This window comes from Manis javanica, chromosome X (assembly GCF_040802235.1).
Source record: "Manis javanica isolate MJ-LG chromosome X, MJ_LKY, whole genome shotgun sequence".
Classification (NCBI taxonomy): domain Eukaryota; kingdom Metazoa; phylum Chordata; class Mammalia; order Pholidota; family Manidae; genus Manis; species Manis javanica.
This window is the reverse complement of record NC_133174.1, coordinates 111269271-111291847: the sequence shown is the minus strand read 5'-3', so window position 1 is coordinate 111291847 and position 22577 is coordinate 111269271. Positions and strand designations below refer to the sequence as shown.

The 22577-nt window shown below is 37.0% G+C and overlaps 1 protein-coding gene across 1 annotated transcript in view; it reads left to right on the top strand.

The window, feature by feature from the left end:
* Positions 1–21663, top strand: part of LOC140847393 (kelch-like protein 4) — a 210822-nt gene extending 189159 nt beyond the window's left edge. Inside the window, exons 7-12 of the mRNA XM_073227618.1 lie at positions 3512–3698; positions 6770–6994; positions 8509–8671; positions 16902–17114; positions 20723–20894; positions 21553–21663. Of these exons, the coding sequence (XP_073083719.1) occupies positions 3512–3698; positions 6770–6994; positions 8509–8671; positions 16902–17114; positions 20723–20894; positions 21553–21612 (1020 nt within the window). The 3' untranslated portion in view covers positions 21613–21663. The remainder of the gene's footprint in view (positions 1–3511; positions 3699–6769; positions 6995–8508; positions 8672–16901; positions 17115–20722; positions 20895–21552) is intronic.
* The last annotated feature ends 914 nt before the right edge of the window (positions 21664–22577 follow it).

The window sequence follows — 22577 nt, the reverse complement described above, 5'->3', positions numbered from 1 at the left end:
CAAACACAATCTAAAGGTTCTTTTCTTTTTCTCCTCATTTTTCTTCCTCCTGCATTCTTTGTATATTAGGTATCATATTCTGTATTCTTTGTCTATGCTTTGATTGACCTTGGGGCTAGTTAATTTAATTTTCCATTTGCTTAGTAATTAGCTGTTCTACTTTCTTTACTGTGGTTTTATTTCCTCTGGTGATAGCTTTTAAACCTTAAGAACACTTCCATCTATAGCAGTCCCTCCAAAATAGACTGTAGAGATGGTTTGTGGGAGGTAAATTCTCTCAACTTTTGCTTCTCTGGAAATTGTTTAATCCCCCCTTCAAATATAAATGATAATCTTGTCAGATAAAGTAATCTTGGATCCCGGCCCTTCTGCTTCATTGCATTAAATACATCATGCTACTCCCTTCTGGCTTTTAAGGTTTCTGCAGAGAAGTCTGATGTTAGCCTGATGGGCTTTCCTTTGTATGTGATCTTATTTCTCTCTCTGGCTGCTTTTAATATTCTGTCCTTATCCTTGATCTTTGCCAGTTTTATTACTATACATCTTGTTGTTGTCTTCCTTGGGTCCCTTGTGTTGGGAGATCTGTGAATCTCTATGGCCTGAGAGACTATCTCCTTCCCCAGACTGGGGAAGTTTTCAGCAACTACCTCCTCAAAGACACTTTCTATCCCCTTCTCTCTCTCTCCTTCTTCTGGTATCCCTATAATGTGAATATTGTTCCATTTGGATTGGTCACACAGTTCTCTCAATATTCTTCCATTCTTACAGATCCTTTTTTCTCTCTGTGTCTCAGCTTCTTTGTATTTCTCTTCTCTAGTTTCTATTTCATTTATCATCTCCTCCACTGTATCCAACCTGCTTTTAATACCCTCCATAGTGCTCTTCAGCGATTGAATCTCCAACCTGAATTCATTCCTGAGTTCTTGGATATCTTCCCATACCTCCATTAGCATGCAGATGATTTTTATTTTGAACTCCCTTTCAGGAAGAGTCATAAGGTCCATGTCATTTAAATCTTTTTCTGGAGTTATATTAATTTTTCTCTGGACCAGGTTCCTTTGGCATTTCATATTTGTATATGACGTCCTCTAGTGTCCAGAAATTCTACTATGGAGCTGCTCAGCCCCTGAAGCAATGTTGGGGGTCGCAGGGAAGCGGTATTGGTGCCTGGGAGGAGGAAAGAGCTGTTCCCTGCTTCCCGGCTGCTGTGCCTGTCTCCACTGCCTGAACCAGTGGGCTGAGCACCCCGGTATAAGGTTTTGTCCCAGAGCAGCTGGATATGGATCCCTGCTTTCCACATGTGGCTGAAATCTCAGTCTCTTCAGGAATTCTTCCTGTCTTAGCTTTACATCCCGGTAATCGCACTATTATCATGAAAGCACCAGGAAATGTAGGTTTGTGCTCCCAGAGAAGATCTCTGGAGCTAGGTATTCAGCAGTCCCAGGCCTTCCACTCCCTCCCTGCTGTGTTTCACTTCCTCCCACCAGTGATCTGGGGTGGGGGAAGGGCTCGGTTCCCTCGGAGCCACAGCTCTGGTACATTACCCCGTTCGGTGAGGTCTGCTCTTTTCTCCAGGTGTGTGCAGTCTGACGCAGTACGCTTTCCTGTTGCTCTCTCAGGATTAGTAGTGCCAACTATATTTTCTAATTGTATACAGTTTTAGGAGGAAGCCTCTGTCTCTCCTCTCATGCCACCATCTTTAATCTGGATCTTCCGGTTTCTCTACATTTTAAAAAACATTTTAGCTGTAAGTTAAATTCCATGGAACTCTAGTAAGCTTGAGAACCTATCGATATGGAATGGAAAACATTGACTGTTCTTCTGGGTATAGCAAATTATGTAAACGGCAAGGCAATAGTCACACCAAAAAGAGAAACATTAAAATATTCATTTAATCTTAGAACAGAGGTCCAGCATCTATGGAAATTTTATGTTGATGCTCTTATGTGTGTTACTCTCATGAGAAGGTCTATACAATTTAACAGATTTTCTAAGGCAGTGCTTCTCAAAACGTCCATGGACCAGCTGCATGCCATTTTCTGGAAGCTTGTCAGAAACTCAGTTTCTGATTCCCACCACATACATACTGAAACAGTTTCTGGGTACAGGGAGAAGGAATTTGTGTTTTAACAAGTTCTCCAGATGATTCTTAGGTATGTAAACACTTGAGATGCCCTGGTGTAAAGGACCAGACCCATTTGAGTCTACACTGCTTTAAGTCAATATGACATTCTTTCAGCAAAGTGCTTAGTTTGGACTTCTCTTACTTTATTAGAAGGTGGGTACATTTCCAGCCCATACAACCAGTGGTACCTTGGCCTGCCACCCCTGAGCAGGCCTTAGAGCCTACAATGTAGACTGCTGTGGACTTCTGCTACTGATGGCAGTGGTGGGCAATGGCATACAGAATATAGACTTTCCAAAACAATTTTGAAAGTGACCTTAAACAAATATTCTAGACATGAAATATATGAAGTAAATGGTATATTCTAGACATGAAATATATGAAGTGAATGGTAGTAAAACTTTGGAGAATATTTTTGGAAGAAAAAAAATTATGCAGCTCAATTTTCAAAGTATTTTCAGCAGTGTATGCATTAGAAAATGCCTAGGGTTTCACCAGCCAAGTAAAAATAGTTATCCGTCAGAAATTATAGGTAAGGTGAGAACAGAGGTGAGATTAACCAGTGCGGAATTGGAACCTTCATGGAAGTTTTAGGGAGTGAAATTAGCACCTTCATTACAACAATCTTATACTCTTCTCAATATCATGTGATACTGTGGACCCCAAACTCCAAGAACCCAATCTAAATGATGCTTGATAAATTCTGAAACAAACGTAATTTATAAGCTCATCTCAGGAAAAATACTCTACCTAATGTTTATCCCATTCTGTTAGGGTCTTACTGTCTGTCAGGCAGTGATGGTTTGGCCAGAAAGGACTGGTCATTTACTCTTGCTGATGTGTTGCCTTCTTGCTAACACATGTACTTCACTGATGTACACATGTACATGTGTACAGATAAAAAGCACCTGCTTTCAGAATATCTTACAAAAGTGATTTGATGATAAAGATGTGACACCCTGTGGGCAATGCTGTTTCATTTTCACTGGGCATGTTGGTATTCCCTCCTCTAAATCCAGCATAAAGGTGGCTGCTTGTCTGGCTACATGCAGTAGACTAGGAGATGCTTGCTTTGTGTACATATACGCAGTCCTTCACTTTGACTGCTTTAAGAAACACATTTCCTGAGTGCTTTCCTCTTTCACTCCTTATTCCAAAGATGAATAATGTATCAAATCTGCAGAGTCCTTTAGCTACTATATGGAGAGCTTTAATCACTTCAAATCATCAGTGAACACAAAGTATGTCACTAAGCAACTTAAAATATTAAATGATAGCATTTCTACATTTGAATTAGCTCGAGTTTTCTCCAGTGTTCTCTAAATGAATATGTTCTTCCTAATGGTGGGCTCCTCATTTCATATACCGTGAATTATTACTTTTTAGTTACTGGCGGATTTTGAAGAAAGACCTGTGTTCACTGCTGATTTAGAGTGCCAAAAACTCCTGATAGAAGCTGTGAAGTATCATCTCTTACCTGAAAGAAGACACATGCTGCAAAGCCCTCGGACCAAGCCTAGAAAATCTACTGTGGGGGCGCTTTATGCTGTGGGAGGCATGGATGCTATGAGAGGTAGCAGGAACAAACTAGTTAATTGAAAATATCATTCTAAAGAGAGGATATATTCTTAACACCCTCAGAATTATGAGGGTGGTATTAAAGCTGTATTTAAATATTGGCATCTAAAGCTAATTTTAGGCTTCTTTATGTAATTTTGTGACTTTTCTTCTTATCTTATGGAATATAACCCTTTTATTAGTGTTGGCTAAACTCAGAACAGGTACTTTTGTGGCAGCAATTCTTAAATATTAGCATTTGTTCTGCAGTGTGATCTATTTTCAAGGAAAACTTATTTAAAGTTTATCACAAATGGAAGGGACAAGGTCCTCCAAATTTGCTTTTTGTCAGAAATAGAAGAGTGGCCTCTAACTCCTCGATGTCAGTTTCCCGTTAGATACTCAAAGGCTAGTTACAAAGGATCTTGAAGTAAGTAGTTAAAACCTGGAATAAAGTAAAGATTTTACCTAAGACTTTTATGAAAGGGAATAAGGAAACGTTTCTGAAGCCATCATCTTTACTTTGAACTGTTCTTAGAACCTATTTCTCTGTAGTTCTGCCCTTTTTACACATAAGTCGGTAGAACTATGTTTGCCAAAACAGTGGAATGAGGATTTTGTAATTAAGAGTTGACTGTTCAGGAAATAAAATCAAACTACTTAATACTCGCCAAGTATATATGTAGAAATTTCATTGGACACCTTGTAGAAAATGATGCAAACTTCAAAGTTTTGTGCTACTAGAAACTAATCCTTTCCTTTGATATGTGTAGTTGTAATTTTAATATGGAAATTGAAGGTGATACAGGAAGTAATGCCAATTAAACACAAATCTATAAAACAAGAGCTTGCAAATGTAGTTGTTTCCAAAGTAGTAGAATAACCTCACAAAACTAGTATTCTTTAGAAAAGAACAAATACAGTGAAATCTTTTAATTAATTTCAGGTCTGACAACTTATTTTATTGCATTTTATTGAATAGAATGAATATTAACAACATGTGGAAAGGTGTCTTGTTTGATATTTAAATTAAAGAGTTACTAAATGCAAAATGCAGTTACAGTCATTCTTAGTTTCTGATTAAAAAAAAAAGAGCCTAACTTGCAGCATGAGAAGTGGAAAATGTTTATGTTTGTTTGGTTTTGCATTTGTTTTCTTTTTTTATTGTTACAGAACATGGTAATAAGTATTTACAACTCATCAGTTTCTGAAAATGTGTCAAATGTGACCCTATAGTCCCTTGACTCTATTACCGCAGTTTTATATGGAAGGAAGGAAGGCCATGATTCTGAAGCTTTTTGCGTACCTTCAGCATGGAGACATAAAAGGCCCTGTGGGAAGTTGCAGCCAACTAAAATAGTAGTAAAGCTACTCTTTTTGAGTATCTGATCCTTGATTGGTGTTTTGCAAACATAATTTCTAATCCTTACAATAAGGCTACAAGATAGATTTATTATCCAGTTTTGCAGATGAAGAAACTATAAGGTTCTTCAGTTTAGATAGCCAACCCAAGGACAAATACCTAGAAAGACTAGAAATGGAATTCTCACTCAAATCTTATGTTCCTTTTTGCTATATTGCTACTATTTTAGAAGAGAGAGCAACAACAACAAAACGGATTCCCCTCTTTGAGGGTTTTAGAATCTGCTGAAGAACCGGCACGAGCACTTAGGAACAAAAAAGGAAAAACGAAAAAGACCTAAGTATATCAAAATCATTACCGAGGTAGCATTTATTTACAAAAATCAGTATTACATTTTAGAATGTACCAATTTTCACTCCTTCATAAAACTTTAAATAAGAATCTTTGCAGATATGCCTGTTCTTAGTGTGTTGTTTCAGGTACCTTTCTTTTTAAGATATTTTTTTGAACTTACACGTTTTGATGTTTAGGAAAAAGGCAGTGCTTCCTCAGTCTTCAATTTCCTCTCTGACTCATGCAAGTAACTTGGAATTAGTTGCTAAATACAGATATCACACAAGTGGCTGGGGCTAACTAACACTCCTACCGTTTAAAATAATCATCAGAAAACTGTAAGCATAATCACGGAGTAAAAATTTGTAAATGGTCAAATGGTAAACTTTGGGCTTTTGTACATACAATGTAATCAGTAGCTTTTCATTTATTAAAAACAATGAACTCTCAGAGATGGTATGGCAAGAGACAAATTATTCATTTTTAGATCATTTTAAACATAGAGGAAATCACTAAGCTGTCTTAGGTATGCTTTATATTTGAATAATAATACTTCCATTTTCCACCTTGGTTATTAGTTAGAAACATCCCTGTTGTACAAAATCAACTATTAGTAAAATTTAGCAGGCATTGTGAATGACTGGCAAAAAGTACTGCCTACAAAAGTGACAACTTATTATGAAGTAATGATAAATTTTATGGCAGTGGTGACAACATACTATGGTAGTAAACTTGAAATTTCAGTTATTGAATAGAAAACGAAATATTAACACATAAAGGAGGCAATAATTCAATGTCATATTTAATGTCATAATTAATTTTATTCTTAATTATAATCCTTTGAGTCACCATCATGAAACATTCTTTGAATCAACACCAAAAACCCATTTAAAACGGATTTTCATTCCTGCACCTTAAGTCATTTGCATTTTAGATTAGCATACACACACCCGAAGCTGAATTTAAAAGGGCCCAAATTAATATATTGAATGGTATAATTACATGTATAATATATTGAATGAATAAGTAATTAAAACCATAGCGGATGTGTAAATGAGTCAGTGATAGATTCCAAGATAATTTTTTGTTTGCCACCTGTGTTAGTACTACCAGTAGCATAGCATAGCCAAAAAAGCCATTAGGAGCATGTAAGCCATATATTTGTAAATAAACTATTTTATCCTGAAACGTATTTAGATGCAGGAGTGGTAAAATATTCCTCTTGTCTTGCCTGCCAAGTTGGAGAATCATCTGGTCTACTTACTTTAGTTTGAGTTGCAATTACTGATTCCATGCTATAAATTATCGGTACATAAATAAAATGTGAATGGTGCCAATTCAACGCTTTTATCCATGTGTTTTTTAACTTTGTCCAATATCCCCTTTTACAGGTAACTCTACAATTGAAATATATGACATCAGGACCAATAGCTGGCAACATTGTAGCTCCATGAGTAACCGTAGGCTTCATTTTGGGGTTGCAGTTATTAATAATAAGCTCTATGTCCTCGGAGGAATAGATGATTTTCAAACGTTAAATACTGTGGAATGTTTTGATCCAGCTAGCAGAATCTGGACTGTGATGCCTCCCATGTCAACACAGAGGCATGGCTTAGGTAAGAGCTTAGTGTACCATAGTTTCTAAAGAATGTGCCGTTGTTAATAGAGCTTTTTAAAAATTAGTTTCTCAAAAATGTAGAGTTAGTAGGGATTTTTTAAAATTAAGTTCAGCTGCACATTACTGGGATTTAGCCAAACCCTTAGTCAAAATGTCTCCAACGTGCTGGAAAGTTTATGCAAATGGTAAAACCCTGTCAAACTCTTCTCATATTTCAGATGTCAGACTTGTCAATTTTATCTCCCTTGTACTGATATTTTAACAGGGCCTGCTATAAGAGAGATAAAAACTTTTGGAAGGAATACATTGTTAAGGAATATAAAACTACACCTGGATTTTTTTTCTAAGCTCAGTTTAGAGGAAAGAGCACATGATGATGGAGGGACATTGTGTTTCTAGTTACATGAATTGTGACCCTTCCGAGAACATTAAATTTGTATGTCAACAAATGCCTTAGGATGCAGATCCAAGGCAGGGATATTGAGGAAATTGTAGAGCAGCTCGAGGTTATACTTAAGCCAGGAGTTGTCAAGAAATTGAAGAAAGGTGTAGTAAAAACCTCTGGAATAGTGAGGAACTTTGATTCTCCTGGGTATTTGACAGAGTACATCTTTCTGCATGCTAGACTCCTTTGTTTAAAAAGAAGAATAATTACCTTAGTAAGTCAATTAAGAACTGACCTATACACAGCTAAAAAGTGGCAGATCAAGGTCTCGTATTGTTAATCCCAAATTACCTAATACAGTGTCAATGCAAATGATAGACTATATAATTATGGAGCTCAGTGTGTCAGTGTGATTCCTTAACATAGCTTAGAAAACATAACTTGTGGAGAAATCAGAGCAAGTTTTAAAAATTTCATTGATATCACTGAAGAGGTAGGAGAGGTGATGAGGATATACCACTGAGACACTGAGATGGTGAAGAAGGTGGGGGAGAAAACCAATTATTTGAATTCCCAGAACAGATAAGCAGCAGTTAGAAAGTGGTTATTCATAGTATCTAAAGGAAGACACTTCTGACTAAACCTGAAAAAGCCCTGTCTATTTCATTATCCCATCAGAATCTCCTTTTCTTTAATCCCTATAATAAAGAGCAGGGTTTAAAAAGACCTACTACAGACAGCCTACAATTCTAAAATTTATCCAAGATTCAGTATCACATTTCATCTACCCCTTACATTCAAAACCTAGCCTTGAAATTATTCCAGAAAAAATCAGCTTCCCTGTTCACTGATACCCCTATTAAAGTGTCTCTCACTGCCTCCTTTGACTTCAGTGTTACAACAGTGATAGCCTTTCACAGTACAGTAACTATGGCCTGAAAGTTTCCTAGGATTAATAGACTATATTTACTTTCATATCAAGATCAGTAAATTATTCATGTGTACACAAAACCATTTAAGAAACAAAAAGAAAAATTGTTTAGCCCGTCAGTTGCTTGCAGAATAAAACAATATCCCTTATCTGTGGTGTACCTCGGTGAGCCCTCATGTTATTTTTATCCTTTAAGGTGTTGCCACACTTGAAGGACCAATGTATGCTGTTGGTGGTCATGACGGGTCAAGTATTCTCAATAGTGTAGAAAGATGGGACCCGGAGGGACGTCAGTGGACTTACGTGGCTAGTATGTCAACTCGTAGAGGCAGAGTTGGCGTTGTTGCATTAAATGGCAAGTGAGTAAACCCAAACCTGCATGCGCTGTGTTCCCAGGTCATGTGATACAGCACTTTCTTGATGTGCTCCATCAGTGAGTAAGCATTCCTAGTGACCAATACATTCTATTTATGAGTCATAAAAGGCCTTTGTTGGAACGCTCCCTTCACTATGACAGAAAAGACTTTTCTAAAATGAACACTTAAATTAAATATTCTGTAGTCCCTTGTCGCTCAAGTGTGGTCCTGGGACCAGCAGCATTAGCATTACCTGAGATATACTTAGATATGCTGGTTTGATATCTTATTCTGGGTGATGCTTACATGAGTGTATACATATGTTATGTCAAAATTCACCAAGCTATACACTAAGATTTGTGCATTTCACTGTATGTCCCTCAATAAAAACTCATGACAAAAAAGAAATGCTGAATCCTAGCCCCACCCTAAGTAAACCTCCTGAATCAGAATCAGTATTTTGCCAATATCCTCAAGTGATTTGTGTGGGGAGCAAACTTGAAAAAGCACTTTTGTAGGTAAACCAGTTTCAATTTTGCCCTCAAGAAGCTACCACTTTTGACATTATGACTGATTTTTTAGTATCAAAAATTTGGTCTCTGTAATAGGGAAGTCTTTTTGTTCTTTACTACTCACTCTCTCCTGAGAGTACAGGATTCCCAACTCTAGAATTACATCTGGTACCGTCATTCTGAATCTTTCCCTCTGGTGATCACTTGCCTATCAGAGAAAGCTAATATATTAAAGTCCTACAGTATTACAGGTTGCAAAGAGCCTGAATGGTTACTTCTTCCAAGTAATTATGTACTTTCAGACAAGGGACCTTTGGAGACAATGACTAGCATATAGGAATCACTTGAATGATAAGAATTTCAGACACCAGGATATATCAGTGGCAGGAGATAGTCTTCTGTGTCCATATTTACCATGTATGAAGCCAATACTTTGTCATGTAACTGATCTCAGTAGAAATTTCAACACAGATGTTTTTTAGCACCTGTGTATGAAGTAGGAAATGTCTATAGTTAAGAGAAAACCTGGGCTTACCATGTCTTAGAGCTTAAAAGACTCCTAACTGTCATTATCTCTGGTCTGACCTGAATGATATCAGGGGACTCAGTGGCCCTCTCCTAACACTTGCAAAATAGGCTGAAAGAATTAAATTTGACTAATTTAAGTTGTTTTGCTGACTCACAAAACAAATGGGCAAATAACTGAGCATGAAGTATAGTTAAAGACTTATGGTTTAGTAAATGTTTATCTTCTTTATTGATGTAGGATTCAATTTAACTTAGATTTAAAATGCTGCTCATCAAAATAATTGGCATTGTAAAGTTTATCAGAGAACTGCCATTGACAATGTATCTCCCTAGGAATAATTCCAGTTTCTTGGTTCTGTCCTATTCCCTTAGTTGTTTAAGTTACTGTTTTGTTAGTGACATGTTTTTATATTAAATAAAGCAGTTCATAAAGACAATAGGGACATTAAATATTGTGGCGTGAGAGGTGGGACAGAGGCTTCCTCCTAAAACTGCATATAAAAGGAAAATATAATTAAGACAACTAATCCTGAAAGAGCATCAGGAAAGAAGGCTGCACTAGACCACAAACACCTGGAGAAAAGAACAGACTTCACGGAACAGGGTAAAGAACCAAATCCATGACCTGGCGGGACCCAAGCCCTTCCCCAACTCCAGCTCACTGGCACGAGGAAGAGAAACAGAGCAGGGAGGAAGTGGAGGTATGGGACTGCTGAACACCTAGCTCTGAGTTTTTTTCTGGGAGCACAAACCTACACTGCATGGTTCTCTGTTGATTAGGGTGATTGGAAAGCTAAGACAGGCAGAATACCTGGAGAGACTGAGATTCCAGATGCTTGTGATAAACGGATATATATACAGCTGCTCAGGGACAAAAACAAGGAGAGACATCCTAATGGTGAGAGGGCTGCTAGAGGGGCAACAATTGCACAGAGATTACTGCCCAGGAGAAAGGACAGGTAGACAGAATTGGCCAGGTGCAGTCTACCTAGCACAGAGGGAACTTCCACAACCTTCAGGCGTTCCTGCCCCCCTGGCTGGATATGCAGCTCCAAGGCCCCCTCCATGATACATACCTGTTGCACCTTTCTCTGGGAAGCTCACACCTCACTCGCAAACCAGGATACCTTGTCCTGGCATCAGGCGAGCCAGTGGGAAGCCCCGCCTACAACAGCTACAAACGCAATGCATAGAGGCTTATACCTGTGTGCTCCACCCACTGGATCTAGCAGTGGAGACAGGGATAGTAAGTAGCCGGGAAGCAGGAAGCCACTCTTTCCACCCACCAGGCATCAACACCACTCCCCTGTGACACCCAACATTACTTCAGGGACTGAGCAGCTCCAGAGCGAAGAGCTTCTGGAAACTAGAGGGCGCAACATACAAATATGAAACATCAAAGTAACCTGGTTCAAAGCAAAATCCAACATACACCAGAGAAACATTCATATGAAACTGATCTCATCAATATTCCTGAAAGAGATTTCAAAATAAAAATTATAAACATGCTCATGGAAGTACAGAAAAATATTCAAGAACTCAGGAATGAACTCCAGTCAGAGATCCAATCTTTACCAAACACAGTATCAGAAATGAAACATACAATGGAAGGTTTTAAAAGCAATTAGATACAGTGGAGTAGTTGATAAATGAAATAGAAATTAGAGAACATGAGTACAAAGAAGCTGAGGCACAGAATGAAAAAAGGATCTCTAAGAATGAAAGAATATTGAGACAACTGTGTGACCAATCCAAGTGGAACAGTATTCATGTTATAGTGGTACCAGAAGAAGAAGAAGAAGAAGAAGAGAGAGAGAAAGGGATAGAGCGTGTCTTTTAGGAGGTAATTGCTGAGAACTTGCCCAGTGTGGGGAAGGAAATACTCTCAAGCCATGGAGGTGCACAGATCTCCCAACACAAGGGATCCAAAGAAGACAACACTGAGAAATATAATAATAAAAATTGCAAAGATCAAGGATAAGGACAGACTATTAAAAGCAGCCACAGAGAGAAATACTATAAGATCATATACAAAGGAAAGCCTATCAGGCTATCATCAGACTTCTCAGCAGAAAACATAAGGTTCAGAAGGGAGTGGCATGATATATTTAATGAAATGAAGGAGAAGGACCTCATGCCAAGAATACTTTATCTGGCAAGATTACCATTTAAATTTGAATGAGGGATTAAACAATATCCAGATAAGCAAAAGCTGAGAGAATTTACCTCCCACAAAACACATCTACAGTGTATTTTGGAGGGACTTCTATAGATGGAAGTGTTCCTAAGGTTTAATAGCTGTCACCAGACGTAATAAAATCACAGTAAAGAAAGAAGAACCATTAATTACTAAGCAAATGCAAAATTAAATCAACTATCCCCAAAGTCAATCAAGGGATAGACAAAGGGTGCAGAATATGATACCTAATATATGAAGAATGTAGGAGGAATATAAAGAAGGAAAAAAAGGAACCTTTAGGTTTTGTTTGTAATAGCATACTAATTGACTTATGTTAGACTCTTAGATAGTGAGGAAGTTAACCTTGAACCTTCAGTAACCACGAATCTAAAGTCTGCAATGGCAATAATTACATACCTATCAATAATCACCCTAAATGTCAAAGGTCTGAATGCACCAACCAAAAGACAAAGAGTCACTGAATGGATAAAAATACAAGATCCAGCTATATGCTGCCTACAAGAGACTCACTTTAAACCCAAAGACATACAAAGACTAAAAGTGAAGAGCTGGAAAAAGATATTTTATGCAACTAATAGGGAGGAAAAGGCATGAGTTGCTGTACTTGTATCAGACAAAATAGACTTCAAAACAAAGAAAGTGACAAGAGACAAAGACTGACATTGCATAACGATAAAGGGGGCAATCCAACAAGAAGATATAACCATTATAAATATCTATAAAACTAACACAGGAGCACCTACATATGTGAAACAAATACTAACAGAATTGAAATTGGAAACAGAATGCAATGCATTCATTCTAGGAGACTTCAACACTCCACTCACTCCAAAGGACAGATCAACCAGACAGAAAATAAGTAAGGACACAGAGGCACTGAACAATCCATTAGAACAGATGGACCTAACAGACATCTACAGAACTCTACACCCAAAAGCAGCAGAATACACATTCTCATGTCCACAGGGAACATTTTCAACAATAGAGCATATATTAGGCCACATAAAGAGGCTCAGTAAATTGAAAAAGATTGAAATTGTACCACCCAGTTTCTCAGACCACAAAGATATGAAACTAGAAATAAATTATGCAAAGAAAACAAAATATCCCACAAACACATGGACGCTTCACAGCATGCTCCTAAATAACCAATGGATCAATGACCAAATAAAAACAGAGATCAAGCAATATATGGAGACAAATGACAATGATAATTCAACACCGCACTATCTGTTGGACTCAGCAAAGGCCATGCTAAGATGGAGGTATATTACAGTTCAGACCTCCTTCTGAAAAGAAGAACAATCCTATATGAACACTCTAAACACACAAATAACGAAAGTAGAAGAAGAACAAATGAGACCAAAGTCAGTACAAGGAGGGACATAATAAAGATCAGAGCAGGAATAAATAACATTGAGAAGAATAAAACAATAGAAACAATCAATGAAGGGAAGAGCTGGTTCTTGAAGGAAATAAACAAAATAGATAAGTCCTGATAAGTCCCTAACCAGACTTATCAAGAAAAAATAGAGAGTCTACACACATAAACAGAAATGAGAAAGGAAAAATCACTATGGACACCACAGAAATACAAAGAATCATTAGAAAATACTATGAAAAATTGTATGCAAATAAACTGGATATCCTAGAAGAAATGGCCAAATTTCTAGAAAAACACAAACTTCCAAGGCTGACCCAGAAAGAAACAGAAAATATGAACAGACCGGCAATGAAATTGAATTGGCAATCAGAAAATTACCTAAGAACAAATCCTCTAGACAAGATGGCTTCACAGCTGAATTTTATCAAACATTTAGTGAAGACCTAATATACATCCTCTTTAATGTTTTCCATAAAGTAGAACAAGATGGAATACTTTCAAACTTACTCTAGGAGGCCAGCATCACTGTAATACCAAAACTAGGCAAAGACACCACATAAAAAGAAAATGACAGACCAATATCCCTGATGAACATAGATGCAAAAATACTCAACAAAATATTAGCAAACCAAATTCAAAAATACATGAAAAAGATCATCTACCATTACCAACTAGAATTTATTCCAGGGATGCAAGGATGGTACAATATAAGAAAATCCATCAACATCATCTACCACATCAACAAAAAGGAGGACAAAAACCACATGAACATCTCCATAGATGCCAAAGAAGCATTTGACAAAATTCAATATTGCTTAATGATAAAAACTCTCAACAAAATGTGTATGGAGGTTAAGTACCTCAACATAATAAAGGCCATATATGACAAACCCACAGCCAACATCATACTTAACAATGAGAATCTGAATGCCTTTCCTTTAAGATTGGGAACAAGATAAGAATGCCCACTCTGTCCACTTTTATTCAACATAATTCTGGAGGTCTTTGCAACAGCAATTAGACAACACAAGGAAATAAGGACATCCAGATTGGAAAGGAAGATGTTAAATTGTCATTGTTTGCAGATGACATGATATTGCACATAGAAAACCCTAAAGAATCCACTCCAAAACTATCACATCTGATATTTGAATTCAGCAAAGCTGCAGCATACAAAATTAATACACAGAAATCTGTGGCATTCCTATACACTAACAGTGAACTAGCAGAGAGAGAAATCAGGAAAACAGTTCTATTCACAATTGCATCAAAAAGATTAAAATACCTAGGAATAAACCTAACCAAGGAAGTGAAGGACCTATACCCTGAACACTACAAGACACTCATAGAGAAATTAAACAAGATACCAATGAATGGAAACACTTCCCATGTTTGTGGATAGGAAGAATTAATATTGTTAAAATGGCCATCCTGCCTAAAGCCACCTACAGATTCAATGCAATTCCTGTCAAAATACCAAAAGCATTCTTCAAGAAACTAGAGCAGATCATTCTAAAATTCATATGGAACCAGTAAAGACTCCAAATAGCCAAAGCAACCCTGAGAAGGAAGAATAAATTGGTGGAGATTACATTTCCCAACTTCAGACTCTCCTACAAAGCCAAAGTAATCAAGACAATTTGGTACTGGCACAAGAACAGAACAATAGACCAATGGAACAGACTAGAGAGCCCAGATATAAACCCAAGCATATGTGATCAATTAATGTATCATAAAGGAGCTATAGACATACAATGGGGAAATGACAGCCTCTTCAACAACTATTGTTAGTAAAACTGGACAGCTACATGTACAAGAGTGAACCTGGATTATTGTTTAACCCCATACACAAAAGTAAACTCGTAATCAATCAAACATCTGAATGTAAGTCATGAAACCATAAAACTCTTAGAAGGCAACATAGGCAAAAATCTCCTGAGTGTAAACATGAGCAACTTCTTCCTGAACGCATCTCCTCGAGCAAGGGAAACAGAAGCAAAAATGAACACGTGGGACTACATCAAACTGAAAGGCTTCTGTACGGCAAAGGACACCATCAACAGAACAAAAATGCATCCTCCAGTATGGGAGAATATATTTGTAAATGACATATCCAACAAGGGGTTAACATCCAAAATATATAAAGAACTCACATGCCTCAACAACCAAAAACCAAATAACCCATTACAAAATGGGCAGAGGATATGAGGAGACAATTCTCCAAAGAAGAAATTCAGATGGCCAACAGACACATGAAAAGATGCCCCACATCATTAATCATCAGGGAAATACAAATTAAAACCACAGTGAGATATCTCCTCATACCAGTTAGGATGGCCTGTATTGAAAAAATGAAGAACAACAAATGCTGGCAAAGATGCGGAGAAAGGGGAACCCTCCTACACTGCTGGTGGGAATGTAAGCTAGTTCAACCATTGTGGAAAGCAATATATAGCCTCAAAAAAAACTAAAAATAGAAACACCATTTGACCCGGGAATCCCAGTCCATAGAGTTTACCCAAAGAATACAAGTTCTCAGATTCAAAAAGACATATGCACCCCTATGTGTATTGCAGCACTATTTGCAATAGCCAAGATATGAAAGCAACCTAAGTGTCCATCAGTAGATGAATGGATAAAGATGTGGTACATACATACAATGGAATACTATCCAGTCATAAGAAAGAAACAAATCCTACCATTTGCAACAACATGTAAGGAGCTGGAGGATATTATGCTCGGTGAAATAAGGCAGGCGGAGAAAGACAAGTACCAAATGATTTCCCACATTTGTGGAGTATAACAACGAAGTAAAACTGAATGAAGCAGCAGCAGACTCACAGACTCCAGGAAGGGACTAGGGGTTACCAAAGGGGAGGGGTGTGGTAGGGCACGTGGGGAGGGAGGGAAAAGGGGACTGCGGTGTATTACGTTTAGTATATATGATGTGGGTGGGGGGTTCATGGAGAAGACAGTATAGCACAGAGAAGGCAAATAGTGACTCTGTGGCATCTTACTACACTGATGGACAGTGACTGCAATGGTGTATGGGTGGACACGATAATATGGGTGAATGTAGTAACCACATTGTTTTCCTAGTGAAACATTCGTAAGACTGTATATCAATAATACCTTAATAACAAAACATCTTAAAAATGACGAAAGGAATTCCAGTGCCAGGCAGCTGAATCTAGCTAAAATTATAAGGTTGCTAGAGTTGGTCTTTGGCAGCACCTAACTTTTTAAAAATTCCCAGCTTTATTAAGCCATAATTGACAAACACTGACAGTGCTTTTGATATCTCCCTTCTTTCTCTGTATTTCATTTCCCATGGAATACTTTAATCTACCAAGTCAAAGTAACTTTCACAAAAATGATAAAGGAGAGAGGTTTGGATTAAGGTGGACCTTACCAAGTGCCTTCAAATAAGTATCCATTCAAAGAGTCAGACCGTCAGCTACAAAATGCTACCAGAGAAGAATATATATTCAGAAACTTTAAATGCGTTGTGCAAAGTTCTTTCACTTTCATTCTATGCACAAATTGGTAATACAATCTCTTCCTCTCTGTATGTGTATACACATACACACACTTGTGTCTTTTTTCTAGGATATATGCTATTGGTGGATTTGATGGACGTTCCTGCCTCAAATCAATGGAATGCTTTGATCCACACACTAACAAATGGAGTCCGTGTGCTTCTATGTCTAATAAATGTGGACATGTGGGAGCTGCAACATACAGTGGATTGTTATATGTTGTTGGGGGTCATGATTCCTCTGCTTCTAACCAATGCACCGGCTTTTCTAACCGTGTGGAACGGTAAAATCTTTTTATTTACTTATGCACATACTTATTTGTCGTTTTTCTTTTCTTCAGAAATGATAAAGATTTTCAGGCTACCAGAAAGATTTTTAGGCTTCCAAATAAGTGATAATCCTTTCAGGGGATTAATCCTTTGTAAAATTGCACGCTTTCTCTTAGACTCAAAATATTTTGGAGAAATCCTCCTTAAGCGTTTCAGTTCCATCATTAAGAAATTTATTAAAAGAATATGCTGCTTTGTTTGATAGTCAACTTTTAAAATAATAAGAGAGAAGGGATGTAGTGATAAAGAAATTTTTTGCCCAGCTGTATCACACTACCCATTCACCAGGTCAATTAAAAATAACTTTACTGCTTCAAAAATCAAATCAACCTTCAAAAGATGAAGACTTACCACCACAAAATATACAGAAAGAATTCCCAGAGAGAGGTATTATGTTCTGAAAAATGACTCTATTGTGTTAAGTATTTCATTTTCCAATGGTAACTTTTTTGAATGGGAAACACTTATTTGTGTGACATGTTTAAAATAAGTCAATCCTATGACATTGTAGTTACACCATTCATACTCCATTTCAAGATAGAAAAAATATGCAAATATAATACTTAAATAATATTAACTAAGACCAAATGAGAAATTTACAGTCAGTAAGGTTATCAAAATTCAGAAGACAGACTTCAGTGCGGGATGGTGTCCTCAAGGGAAATTCATGCAAGAGGTAAAATTTGTAATTTGTATGTATACAAACAAATGGAGGGAATTTCAGGGAGAGGAAAAAGCACAATCAAAACTGGGGAAATAAAGGGGAAAGCTTTGTAGGTAAGATCAGAGATTTTAGGTTGAAATGTCATTTGGAACTTCAAGTAGGACAAACCTAGAGAGACCCACACAGAGACAGTGTAAGCAAACTGTGAAACATCGAAAACAAAGAGACAGTCTTGAAAACAGCACGAGAAAAACAATTTGTGACTTAGAAGAAGGGGTTGGTGCAGTATGAAGAAAACCAACTGATAGAGCCTGGAGAAAACCCAGTTCTTACGAACACTAAGAGATTATTCTTTTCAAATAATGAATTGCACCAGTCAAGGAAAGTCTAAGTTCCAATCCCAGGACTACTATTTACAAGTTATGGGAACTTGATGCTGTTACTTTATATCTCTAAACATCAGTTTCTTCATGTGAAAAATGGGAATAATTGTAGTATCAACCTCCTTGAGGACAAGATAATCAATGTTAGGGTACAAGACAATCAATGTTAGTGTACTTAGTACATTTCCTGGCACCCATTAAGTACTCAATAGAAGTTACTTCATGATAGATACTGTTTTTGTTTGCATTATTTTTGTGAACAATAGTATTGTTACTACTATCATCCCATTATTAGCATTTTCCTTCAAGAAACCTTGAGAAAATGGCTAGTGCTAAAGTATAATTTTCAGAAAGTTGTGACTTTCATACAAATATAAAATTTACATGTGTCAAGGGTTTTATGTGATTCATTAATGAAGCAAGCCCGTAAGATGCTATAACCAGTTCAGAGTCTTTGAAGAAAAGGTATATAGATAATTTAGGGATGCTGAAACAAATTGTTAATAGAGGCGAACATAGTTAATATCCTATAGGAAATAAAATGTAATCTTTGAGCATCACCATGTTTACATGGTGGACATTAGTTCTGTGTCAGGCAAAATTCATTTGTATTGTTATGGACAAGAATTACAAGAAAACTCAATTTTCTTCAAGTTAAACTCCACATCTACAGAGTTGTAAAATAGCTTTGTCAATAGAAAGTCAATCAAAGGTGCATATTCTGTGGAATCAAATCCTCCACACTCCCCATTGCAATCACTGTTAGACAATTTTTCTAAGACTATTTTTTACTAAAAAATTGTTGGTCTACAGAGTACCTCGGGAGTCTCATCCAGTTATTTAAGATAATCATATAAATTACAGGTATCTAAATCTATCACATAAACTTATGTTGGTTGGCTCAGGGATTACTATTTCCATAAGGTTGATGAGAAAATTGAGGCAAAGAAGTCAAGCAAATCATCCCTAGTTATTCTTCTAAGTGGAAGAAAAAGTCCAGGATTGATTCCCTTTGCTACAGCCTCCATTTTATTTCCACTAGAATACAGATACGTTTACCCAAACTAAGGAGAGACAGAAAGGCAAAAAAGAAACAAAAAGAGAGAGGCGTAATGTTATTTTAATTTGAAAGTCATATAGTGGCTAATTATTTTTAAATAACTGCTTCTGTGTGTTGTTACAGATGGTAACCATATTGCCAGTTTTTTCCCCAAAAGATTCAACATTCCCCAAAACACTTTTGTTAACCAAACAGTGTCCAGATAATAATAACAGCCAGATTTTTTTTAGCATTATTATGCACATGTATAAAAGTCTTGGGTTTGGGTGCAAGTCTTTAAGGAAATCCTGTGGGCTCTGGTTCACCACTCATACATGTGTGTACTCTGTTAGCTGAGTGAAACATCAATTAATAGCAATTGTGTTGAAGATTCAGCTTAGCTAAAGCATACAGCTATGAAATTTTCTGTTTCTGTGTTTTATTGTAATATCAGAACTCAAGGTGCTTTGTGACACTAAGAAGTATGTACTGGATATTTAGGTCATGTTAATTATTGCTGATTTTCGGATATTATTAAAAATATTCCTGAATGTGTGCGACCAAGTTCAAATGGAAAGCTAGGATCAGATCATCTATAATATGATTAAAGTGATAAAAACAGAAATAAGAGAGGTATTACAATTATAACGAAATTAGTAGAAGGTAATACATGAAAATCTCTTTCATAAAATAAATCTTTTTCATTGGGTTTTTCAAATAGGCCAACATAAAATCAGAGAGCATTTCCATGTATCATGTGAGTTTTCTTTTAGTCAATCCTTTTAGATTTTAGTATTGCATATTTTGTGAATAGGCTTCAAATTTTAGGAAATAATGCCTGGAGAAGCTTTTAATTAGTATTACTAACCGAACTGCCTTTTATTTGCTTACAGAAGAGGCTTGGGGATAAGGAGTAACTTCAGATAAAAATAAATGGAAAATAATCCTAAGCTCCTGTAAAGATAAATGGGAAAAGACAGGATAAGACTATAATCATTCTAACTACAAATAGTAGGATAACCAGGATATTACATTATATATAGCAAAAAGGCAGTGATATTCAGATTTACTTAAATGTTAGCTCTTGTATAAACAGGATCGTGTACAACTTTGGTAAATTACGAATAAGGTAATAGAAAAACAAAAGCTCTCCAATCAGTACACTGAGTGAGAGAAGGGGCATGTTTCATAGAATGTTCAGATGCTAATATGTGAGATTTGCTCATAGAGAATCTGAGTAGAGATCAAAGAAATCCATAGTATTTTGCAAAGGAAATACGTTTTTGATATGCTTCACGTGAACTCTGGTGGCAGAAGAGAATTTCATCATGTACTGATCCTTAACATTTAGTAGACTACATTTGATAATTATAAGGTATTTTTAACTCCTTAGATAAATACACATTTTATTAATGTCTATATTTTTAATTTTAACACTATTGGACTTTTCTCTGTTGTCTTCCTAAACATCTTAAGGTACAATCCAAAAACTGATTCGTGGTCAGCTGTGGCGCCTCTGAGGGTTCCTCGATATGCTATTGCTATATGCCCCCTTGGAGACAGGCTCTATGTGGTTGGAGGATATGATGGACAAACTTATTTGAATACTGTTGAGTCATATGATGCCCAGAAAGATGAATGGAGAGAGGTACTCACTGAAAGTAATAAGATTGGAATGATTGGAATTAATTGGATTACCTACTTCTCTAGGGGCTATCCAGATTCTCTTAGATTTTGTAGTGCATGCTTTATGTGTGCCACAGAAAATTACTAGCTGATCTAGTCGATCATTAGCAGGATCCAATAGCGCTTACATGGAAGAGGGCAGAACATTCCTTTGACTTCATGGACTCATTGTCTTCACAGGAAAGTCAATATATTCAATAATTTAAGAGCTTTACTGTCTGGCTGAATTTCTATGTAGTTACTATGATTTGTGAGTCAAAGAGCAATGTCCTCATCCACAAATGTCTGCTCCTCTTTTTGGCTGTTGCCCTAAAGAAAAACAACAAAATGAAGGATGAGTATTATTAGCTGTAATTTCTCAAAGGAGAAAATTATCGGAGAGGTGAAACTTCTTCAATAGCACCTGCTCCTCAAATTCAGGTCTGCATCATTCCAAAGATATGTACATTCTTTCCACCACACTGGACTGTGATCTGGCCTGTATTTCCCCTTACTTTTATGCAAGATGAAGGTTGGAAAAGAATAGCTAAGGACTTTTTCAACTCCAGCATGCTATATTATGTTAAAGACAGACTTCATTCTAACTGCATTTCTTTCCTTGTTTTTATTTTCTGTGTTAGGAATCTCCTGTCAACATTGGAAGAGTGGATGCATGTGTGGTGGTGATGAAGGTACCATAACACCATCTATATCAAGGGGAAAGTGGATACTTTCAAAAATGAAATAGGAAGAAGAGAAGAATGTTCTTTCCTTCATATAGTAAACAAAGTTGAAAATTCTTGTGTTATTTTAATATGAAGTTATAATTGCTCTTGTTTGTGAAGCCAGAACAAGTTTTCAAGAATAAATTACATATAGCTGTTAAGTGTGTTAGGTGTATGTGTTGTCTGTCACACCTCATACTATAAATGGAAATCCATCCCGCAGGTAGATTGTGTCCAGAGTTATGCCAGTTAGGCAAGCAGAGATTGAATACCATCTTCTTAATGGTCCAGTTGGGCTTGCTTCATTTTGATCAGGTATTGACTAGTAGGAGAGAGATGTTGCCCAGGGTTACTGCTACACAGCTGTACTTTATTTAAAATCATGCTTGGGCCACTACGGCTTAGCTGGGTTTCCAGAATCTGAGCAGATCTGAGCGGTCAGCATGGACAGCTTCAGAGACTCAAGGCACTAAAACAAACATGTGCTTGCCTCAGTCAAGCCTTGTCGGGAAAAGGAGTTACAGAGGCATGCCCCTTGCTACCTTGGCATAGTGCAGATGAGCTATCAGGCAGGTTTTAACTAACAAGGATAAGAGATTTATTAATTTCTTCTTTCAACAAGTGGCACATTTAGACACTATGCTCTGATTGGAAAGAAAATGTTAGTTCTTGATTTTTCTGTAATCACTATGACCTTGCTTAGGATCCCCCCACTCTGCAGCCCTCAGTTTGTATCATGACTCTCCAGACAACACCATCAGCTACTTTCCCTGTATTTCCACAGGGCATGCAGAGACTTGTAAATACCTTCTGCACAACACCGAGCTGAAGAAGACTGTGGGGCACTAAACTTGGGTCGTCTCTCTGCCTGACTATGCCACCCATCAACTTGACTCGGCTGTGGTTGCTGACAGACCTGTTTTGATGTGTAGGGAACACTG